Genomic DNA, 10,239 nt, shown 5'->3' with positions numbered 1-10,239 from the left:
CGCACCCTATGCGTCTTGGACCTCAGGGCCTTGGATCAAAAAACGGTTTTCCAGGCGGTATTTATATCCTTCTTATGATTGCATGAAAAAAAAAAGGGCCCATATAGCCGAGGCGGTAAACGCACGGGTATTCAGCATGACCATGCTGAGGGTGACGGGTTCGATTCCCGGTCGGTCCAGGATCTTTTCGTAAAGGAAATTTCCTTGACTTCCTTGGGCATAGAGTATATTCGTGCCTGCCACACGATATTCACATGCAAAATGGTCATTGGCAGAGGAAGCTTTCAGTTAATAACTGTGGAAGTGCTCATAGAACACTAAGCTGAGAAGCAGGCTTTGTCCCAGTGAGGACGTTACGCCAAGAAGAGAGAGAGAGATGATTGCATGAAAAGTAAAAATCGTTTGTAATTTTTTTAGAATACTTTTGTATACAGATTTTTTTTTTCAAAATTATTCCGATTCTGTTATACTGTTAAATCTTAAAATCGTATGTATTTGGTACAAAACTGTACTGCAATAAATCATTTTAACGTCTCTTCGGCGGCGGCATCCGGAAGCCCTTCCTTCTGGACTTGGCCTCGATGATCATGTTCGCCTGACGTTTCAGATAGCTTCGCGACGGAACCTCCGCTTCATCGTCCGAAAGCACGACCGTTGCACCCGGTCCTGGCGAAGCCGATGATATCTGTGCCGTCGTTCGGCCGGCAATCAAATTTACGTAAACCGGCGGATACGCCGGAGGTTTCTCCCGGTCCTCCTGTATGGAAGACGTTCCCACCGAAGGACTCGCCGTGGGAATTTGCAGCGCCGAACTAGCCGGTCGCGGCGGGAGTTGTTGCTCGGTTTCTTCCTCGGACAAGCCACTGTCGGTTTCGGTTGCCAGCTGACCGCTGGCAATCATACCCAGCTTGATTTTATCCTCCAGCATATTTCCCAGATCATCAACGGAAATGTTCTCGGATGATATGTCCTCCAGATCCAGCGGCTTCTCGGTCGGTGATCTGGTCAAAAATTGCACCTCCAAATTGTCGTCGATCTCCCGCAGGGCCAGCAACAGCTCCACCAACGAGTCTTTGATCGTATTAAACACATTCCGGGTGTAATCGATTGCCTTCTCGCACTCCTCTCGGCGTGCCTTCTGCTCCTCGATCGAGTTCCGGATCTTCTCCAGCTCTTCTTGGTTGCTGCCGAGGGGGGAGTGTATAAAATTGACAAGATGGTTAGAAATGTCCCACGATCACGATTGATCATTATAGTGAAGAAGTACTTACACATCGCTGTCCTTGACATCGGCGAACTTGAACGCGTCCAATTGGGCCGTCATCAGCTCCCGTTGTGATTCCAATTGTTTCTTCTCGTTCTCGGTAACCGTGCGCAGGTACGTCAACCGGGCCGAGGCTTCCCGCTGGGCCAGGAAGCGATCAACGACTTCGCTCGCTGTGCTGACACCTGAGGAAATAGAGATTGAGAAATAGATGAGTGGAGGTGATTGAACGAATTTAATTGGATTAGGTTCATTTAGAGACGTGGGATCATTGGGAAAGTATGATTAGGTTTAGCGAATGGACATTAGGTGTAGGTCATTTGTCCCAAATGCCTTAATAGGGAGGTTGGGACGGCTGTATGACAAATCGTGGGTCAGTGACCTTCGTAGACAGTTTGTTAGAAATTTAGGAAAACGTGTCAGGTAATTAAGAAGAACATTATTGTTGAAAATAGATGTAATTATGTTCATTGCTCACTAGCAGTTCCTAGTATGATCAGTCGACTCATACATAATCGAGCTGTACTGGCTATGCTCAACAACACAAAAGATACGATTAGTCTTCTATCATCTATGTATGACAGGATAATTCTGAAATTCTTGATTTTGACGAAGAAGGATCCGAGCAGTCCAAGAAGACGGACTTGATAATTTAAAAGCCACTGGTTTTGTTGCGTATGCGGACGGTTCTGGGTTCAATCTATAGTCCATCCATTCGCTCCTATTTGGTATCATTCTCACTACTCTCTCCATCGCTAGAAACGGGTTTTAAAAAGCCATTATCCTTCCTACCATCTTCACAACACTGGACAGTTAATATATCTATCATTAGCCTGGGACACGGCTTATATGGGAAAACATAAAAAAAAAAAATAGCTCCTGTATACTTTTTGAGTTCCAGTTTGGTCCCATATCAACTGTGCAAAATTTCAGATTGATCGGTAAAACTATATTTTAGCGCCCGCCATTCTTAGTTTTTCATACAATTTACTATGGGGAAAATTTACTTCCTCAAAGTAAAATCGCTTGAGGTCACCCCTTGTTCCCTAAAAATATGTCGATTAATGATTTCTGTAGAAGACTTCACGAGGAGTCAGACCTCCGAAGACCGCAAACCGATGCGACGTTCGTGGAGAAAGTTAATATTAAGCCTCACCCGATCGATAAAATGACGAGATTTTATTATTTATAGTTATTCCCTACATGTTAAACAGCGTTGGCATGCCATTCGGTTTTCAGTCAATAACTTTTTCCACGTGTCTTAGATCGCTTTTCGGTCTTCGGAGGGTTGGTTCCTCGTAAAATTACCAACAGAAATCATTCATCGAATTTTTTAGGGGGTTAAGGGGCAACCTGTGGCGATTTTTCTTTGAAAAAGAGATTTCCCTCATAGTAAATCGTATGGAAACTGGCTGGCGCTAAAATATAATTTCTCCGATTGAGCTGAAATTTTGCGCAGCTGATATGGGGCCAAAATGGAACTTAAAAAGTGTACAGGAGTAAAATGTCTTTTTGTGTCCCACGCTAATCTATCATATTACGTCTATGAATCGGGAACCCGCGAACTGTGCCGCATGATCTTCACAATAATCCTTTTTTTTAATATGCGTAAATGCTACCCACATTTGAGTGAACAATGTCGCAAATGGGGGTAAATAAAACTCATAATCGAAAAAAGTACACATACTCTTCTTCTTCTTCTTCTTTATGGCTCGACGTTCGCATTGGAACTTGGCCTGCCTATCTTCAACTTATTGTTCTTAGAGCACTTTCCACAGTTATTAATTGAAGGGCTTTCTTTGCCTGCCATTGCATGAATTTGTACATTGTGTGGCAAGTACAATGATACACTATGCCCAGGGAGTCGAGAAAATTTTCCCGACCGGAACGGGAATCGAACCCGCCGTCTCCGGATTGGCGATCCATAGCCTTAACCACTAGGCTAACTGGAGACCTAACTGAGTACACATACTCATTTATGGGTAATTGCTAACCCATATTTGGGTTGCACTTTACCCATATTTGGGTTCACATTACCCATATTTGAGTATTTTTTCCCCTATAGACTGTTTCAGAAATTATAAATACACTTTGTTTATCCAATAAAATGAACTGTTTTGATGATTTCTACCAATTTCTTTCAGAATATAGCATATTGTGATCCACATTTTTTATTTCCTTTCAATTGTCATGTCTACCGACATTTTTCCAAAATTCGAAAAAATCTTGTCGGATTCCTCCTCGACAATTTCCCAGGGTTCCTGAATTTCGATCGATTTATCCTGGAGGTTTTACAGGGATCCTGTCGAATTTATTTCCAGAAGTTTTCTCGGTATTACTCCCACCCCACAGTTCCTCGTGGGATTCCCGGAGTTCCTCCTGCGTTTTACAAATAAAAAATCGTGGGTTTTGTCCTACGATTTATCCCGGGATCTACTGGATATTTCACATTTGATGTGCCGTTTTTTGTGTTTCTCTCGAGATTCCGCTTGAAAGATTTTCTAGGGCTGTTCCTTTCGGGTTAAACCAGAGTTTATTCAGGAGTTATTTCTGGGATTTCTACTAGAGTTTTCCTTGGGATTCTAAAGCTCCTTCTGTAATTTCTTTAGGAAATTTCGACGAGCTTTCTTCTTTATTTTTTCCCAGGATATTTTTAAAAGGTTGTCACGAGATTTCTCTAGAAGTTTCTCCTGGATTTCTCTCGGAATTTCTTCCAGGACTTCTCTGTTGGAAGATTTGTTCCGATGTTGCTCTCAGAGTTGTCTCTCCGATATTTAAAAAAAAACATCCTGGATTTTCTCCCGGGGGTTTCTTTTTGGGATTTTGCTGATATTTCTCATGGCGTTCACCCAGCGATTTATTTCCGTGTTTTTCCAGTCTTATCCCCGTAGTTATTTTCAGCATTGCTTGCAGTGATCTTTCTGAGATTTTTTAGAACTTTTCTCGGGATTACTGAACTGCCGTGTGCAGCATAGTTGTCCCATGTTCTAAAGGAATCCCTATTAACATGGGACAACTATGCCGCACACGGCAGAGAAGCCCAGAGTAGAACTATGGGTTTCTCGGAATTCCTATCAGAAATTGTCCCGGGAAATGGAAGGAATCCAGGCGAAATCTTGCGAGAACCATCATAACGACCTATTGGAAAAATTGCGAATGGAACTTCTGGAGAAATGCTGAGAATAACTGGGTCATATCGGAATTCTAGGAGGAAATTTGAAAACCATTAAGAAGAACTCCAATGAAAATTCCGAAAAACTCGCTGGAAGAAATTCCTGAAAGGAAATCTCGCAAAAATCGCGGAGAAACCCGTTTAAAATTTATTCCGACAAACCACTAAGATACACGCTAAGAAAAAGTTACTCTAAAATGAGTAAGATTCACACAAAACTGAGCTAAACTGGAACAGCTCAAAAAATGAGTAAATTGCATTTCCAGCGATAGCGCTGGCCCAAGTGCAAAAATCCAACTAATTTAGGCCGTATAATATTCTTCACATCAGCAAGAATATTATACGACTTAAGCTGATGAGATTATCGCACTTGGGCCAGCGCTATCGCTGGAAAAAAAAAATTACTCATTTTTGAGTTGTCCCACTTTAGCTCGAAAATGAGTGAATTTTCTGACCGTGTATCCTGAAGAAACTTTAGATAAATTGTGGAAGGATCTCCGAAAGGAATTCAGCGAGAAGCTCTGGATGAATATTGGGAGAATCTCTGAAAGAAATCCCGAGGGGTACTCCTGAAGAGATCCAGTGAAAAATTCCTGCAGAAATTCTGGAAGCAGCTCTGTTAGAAATTCCAGGAACAATTCTTAGAAATTCAGGACGACCTGAAAAATTTCGAAAGGAACTCTGGGAGCAAATCCTGAAACATCTCTGAGTGAATCTTAGGAGATACTCGTGAAGAAATTCCGAAAAAAAAAACTCCAGCAAACCTTCAGGAACAAAAACTATTGGTAAATCAAAGGAAGAACTCCAGGAGAAATCGCAGGAAGACTTCAAGGAGAAACTGCGGAAGGATTCAAAGAAGGAATTGCGGTAGAAATCCAAGAAATCCAATCCCGAAGGAATGCAAGGAAGACTTTTGGACCGAATTCTGGTTAGATTTAGAAGTAAATTCCTATTCAAATCTCTGAAGGAATTGCCTGACAGAGATCACAGGTTTTCTCCAGAGTTTACTAGTACATATCTATCAGAATAGTCAGAATAATTGGTACCGCCCGTTATTATTCCTAATAGTTAATATTTCATTGTGATGTCTGGAATTATTCCACAGGATTTTCATCGGAATTCCAACAGTAGCAACCTCTCAAAACTACTTAAGGACAAACGTCTTGAAATACCGCTTTAACAGTGCATCAGAACTACAGACGCACAAATGTCAAGAAGCAAGCTTCAAACAACAGTGCATTTTATTATTCTCTTCTTGCTCACTTGTAATAAGCTTAAAATAAGAAGCTCAAGTGGGCTAGTTTTGTTTACGAAGAGATTTGTGCCCTCCAAATCGTGAGTAGGTGCCAAAGTCGGCCATTGTGGCGGCCATTTTGGGATTCCAACTAGTCTGTCCTTAAAACTTGTAGTTGTTATTCATACCGAATGTTTTGTTATTCGGGAACATCCATAAATGACGTAGCATTTTAGGGGGAAGTTTCTGAATTTGGTACGAACCATGTACTAGGTATGGGTAAACATGTTACGAGGGGAGAGGGGGTGTTCGAAATGAGCCTATAGGCGGTCAGTCAAGCTAAAGCTCTTGGTTTGTTCTTTGCTTCTACCCGGGTTGAGATTCCTTCAGGAGTGTCTCCAGATTAGTTTTAAATTTAAGAGTTCTTCCAGGCTTTTCCACTGAGAACTTACAAGACTTTGTCCTGAAATTTGTTCAAGCTGTAGTTCAGTAAGGGATCCCTTCCTAGAGTACTTTCAGAAATTCCCTTCGAAGTTCCTCTGGGGAAAAATTCTCTGGGGTTTCCAAGGTTCGCCATCCTTCTTGGAGTTCCTGATTGCTCCTGTAGATCTTTCAGGTGTCCCTCCTGCAATTTATCCACAGATTTCTCTAGTTCCTCTTCGGCCGCTTTTCTGAATTTCTTCTGGAGTTCATCCAGGAATTCCTTCTGGGTACTCCAAAGATTTATTACGGAGATTCTCTAGATATTCTTTCGGGAATTCCTCTACGGGATACTGCTAAAATTCCTGCGTGAATTGTCACTCTCCTGAAGCTCCTTCAAGGATTCCCTCTAGAGCTGCAAATATTCGTTTCGGATATTGTAGAATAATAATAGAATACATTTAGGCCCATATAGCCGAGGCGGTAAACGCACGGGTATTCAGCATGACCATGCTGAGGGTGACGGGTTCGATTCCCGGTCGGTCCAGGATCTTTTCGTAAAGGAAATTTCCTTGACTTCCTTGGGCATAGAATATCTTCGTGCCTGCCACACGATATACGCATGCAAAATGGTCATTGGCAAAGGGAGCTCTCAGTTAATAACTGTGGAAGTGCTCATAGAACACAAAGCTGAGAAGCAGGCTTTGTCCCAATGAGGACGTTACGCCAAGAAGAGAGAGAGAGACATTTAGGCGCTGTACAAAGTGTAAGTGCCAATTGGAATCGCTCACGCAGTGCCCTAGTGGACAAAACAGCTGTAAATTAGTTTAAGTGATTGAAGAATAAAAAAAAAACTTAAAAATAAGGGCATAAGATTAGTTAAAATAATTAAAAATCGGTTAAACCATTCCTGTGACATAGGCGATGGGAAAAAATGTTACAACTGCTTTTCGATCATAGGATGTGACTTTTCTAATCTCGGGGCCCCTATCTATCTATCTATATATATAAAAATGAGTTTGAAGTTCCTTTGAGGCAACAAAACTCAAGAACGGGTGAACCGATCAGCATGACACTTACACGGTTCGGTTCGTATTCGTTGTGGCTGTGTTTATATGTACAAAAAGTTACGAAAATTAACTAAAAAAGTAAGAAAATTGATAAAGTTCTGATTTTGTGTGGCCTGCGAAGAAAATCAACACGATCGAAATGAAACCAATCTAGAGTGCGGTGATGTTATGAGCTCAACAGTTGTCAAACCACCACAGCTTGGCAAGACAAAGTTTGCCGGGACAGCTAGTTGTTAATAAGTTCATCTTCAAGACTTCTGATGTCTGGACAGATTACCCAAAGAATATTTTCAACATTGCAAACCTTTAGAAGCTTCTGCAATTGTGCAACTCAATTCCACATTCACCACAAACCACATATTACACTAGTTTACAGTATTTTTGAACTCGGTAAGCTGGTGATTGTTTCTGGTGTAGAATCATGCCCTGAGTTCGAAAACGCGAAGGAAAAAAAAAATACAGTAGAGCGGAATTTTTTTCGAGTTTCCATACAAGGTTGATGATTTGAAATCGATTTTTGTTCTATTTTTAAGCAAAGTCGCTCACTTCATACATCTCATTCTCCGTAATCAATACTCCGATTGAGCTGATTTTTTTACTGTAACTCGCCTACATATGATATGTCAAATAAACGTTGAGAAAGGATTTTTAAATTATTTTTTCTTATTGAAAAAAAATCATTTCTTCATATATTTTTGGAAATTTTGCTAAAATTTAAGGAGATCGTCCCCAAAACTCGCCAATATCTTGAATTTCATCAATCTAACGCAAAACCTGTATTCAGATGATCGAATGGTATTGTATTCAGCGTTTAATTTATGGAAAAAGATTTAAAATTGGTTGAACAAAACGCAAGATATTTGAATTTTATTAAATTCCATATTTTAAAAAGTTATAAAACTCGATATTGAGCTAAAACTCAAAAACTGTACTACTTTCAATTTTTTGAAGCACGGTTTCGAAATCAGCGCTGAATTATGCTTCAAAAACTTTGATCGTTGATAGAAGTTCACGACTTTCGTTTTATTTTGTAAACTAGTGTTACCTGTCGCCTGCATCAGTTTCTTGAACTTCTGTTCCATCTCCGATGCCGTTTCCTTGTCGTGTCCGCTCGAGTCTTCCCCATCGCCCTTTCCGGCCGAGTGATCCCCCGATGCTGACAGCACACTTTCCTGGTGTACCATCGTCTTCCCGGAGGAGAATATCTTCCGCTCCAGCCGTTCCAGTTCCTGCTTGCGTTCCTCGACCTGCCGACGGAAATCCAGCGCCTGTTTCTCCCGCGCCTTGTTGGCGTAGTGCGTCGTCTGCTCCTGGCGTTGCAGTATCGATTTGGTGCTGTCTCGCATCTGCATGGCCTCCTTGTGCACTGCCTCCAGCTTCGTTATCTCAGCCTGCTGTTCCGTAATGGCTTGCTCAAGCTCCAGCAGAGAACTCTCGAACTTCTCCGCATCGCGCATCAACGCCAACTTGATCCCCCTGTACTTCTTCCTGATGTGCTCCGCCTCCATCCACTGAACCGAAGTCCGATGAATCTCGTTCTCCAAGTGCGTGATCAACTTCCTATTGGCATCCTCTTCCACCGTCTCCGGAGGATTCGAACCATCCGCACTGGAGTGCTTGTATCCCATCAGCATGTGGTACTGATCCAGCAGCTTCTTGTAGTAGATCTCGCGCTTCTTGTGCTTCGCCTCGGTGGCATCCGCCTGCTTGTTCACGTCGATTATCTTCAGATCCACTATGTGCAGCGCATCCTGTACGGTTCTGGCCCCCGGTGGAAGCTGAACCCTCCGCTTGATTTCCTGAACGTTCTTCTGCGCCTTGGCGCTGTTCGGGTTGTGCAGGTAGGACAACTTGTTCGTTAGGTCGCGCACTTCCTTCTTCAGCTCGGTGATTTTGTCGTTTTGGCCTTTCCGGGTTTCAGCCCATTCCTCAGTGTAGGCCTTCTTTTGACCCTCTGAAAGTTTTGTGAGAAGTTTCTCGATTTTGTTTCACATCCATCCACCGTTACTCACCTGCCAGTTGCACCTTCTTCTTCAACTCGGCAATTTTCTTGTTGGTAAGAGCTAAGTTTTCGGCGCTCAGAAGCGGTTTTGGAGTGGTCATTTTTCGGTGAATTTTAGTCGGAAATGTCGGTGCACAGCAATCCAAAAATGAAAAATTCCAGAATATGGTTTGCCCCCGATATCGATCTAACCGCGAACCGAACGGGTGATCTGTTGCCCTTGGCAATCGATTGTGTGGGAGTAGTGGGGCGATTGTGGAAGGAGCATAAGGAGGTGGGTTCTAACGGTTTTGTTATGTTTTAGCATGTGGTTCTATGCGCCGCCATTTGACCCTGGGCTTGACTGGGGATAACTTGTTGCGCTTTTCATTTGTTTTGGTTACTAGTTGCATCGTGTTATGTTTAGAAGAATCCTTTTGTTCAAGTGGCCACCTGTAGAGCCCGCGGTAACGCGTTACCATGTGATTCGGATGTATGATTCTCGCGGATGTACCTAGTATTAAATAAATTAAAGCTCAATATCTTTGTATTATATACGCAACTCGTATGCACATTTTTTTGCTTTCTAATGTTTATATCACATTCATAGATAAAATTTGACGTAAGGGCATAACTGATCACTCTTCTTGTTGGATTTTTAAGAGATAATAAATAAGCTCACGCAGAAAAATATCAATAGGGATACGGGCTTGGTGGTCTAGTGGCTACCGCTTCTGATTTATATGCAGAAGGTCCTGGGTTCAATCCCTGGCCCGTCCCTTTCCTCCTACTTTGTATCTTTCTATATACTTTCTCTCTGCTCTCTACATATACAACTCATGTATATAAACATGTTCATAGCCGTCGCTAGAACAGAAACGGGTTGAAAAAGCCGTTTCCCTTCCTTCCAAACTTTCACAGCACAGTATCACGATCCTATTAGAAAACGCCTACAAGTTATGCAATCAAGCGAACTGTGCCGCACACCTTCAAAATAATAAAAACACACAATTCTATCACCTTCCCCTGGTATCCACACACCAATGTGTGAACCTTCTGCCAACCAATTCCCACCAACACTCCAACATCCGCATGAAT

The 10,239-nt window shown here is 42.2% G+C and overlaps 1 protein-coding gene across 1 annotated transcript; it reads right to left on the bottom strand.

Annotated features, from left to right (window-relative positions):
* Positions 1-477: 477 nt before the first annotated feature.
* On the bottom strand, positions 478-9,484 carry LOC109406612 (outer dynein arm-docking complex subunit 3). Its single transcript, XM_019679701.3, has 4 exons — positions 9,173-9,484; positions 8,206-9,114; positions 1,272-1,449; positions 478-1,184 (listed from the first exon to the last, which is right to left on the bottom strand). The coding sequence occupies exons 1-4, from the start codon at positions 9,261-9,263 to the stop codon at positions 527-529; spliced, it is 1,836 nt and encodes a 611-aa protein (XP_019535246.2). The 5' UTR covers positions 9,264-9,484; the 3' UTR covers positions 478-526.
* Between the last annotated feature and the right edge of the window lie 755 nt (positions 9,485-10,239).

The sequence above is a fragment of the Aedes albopictus genome, chromosome 1, assembly GCF_035046485.1.
Source record: "Aedes albopictus strain Foshan chromosome 1, AalbF5, whole genome shotgun sequence".
NCBI lineage: Eukaryota > Metazoa > Arthropoda > Insecta > Diptera > Culicidae > Aedes > Aedes albopictus.
This window is presented reverse-complemented; position numbering and strand designations above follow the sequence as displayed.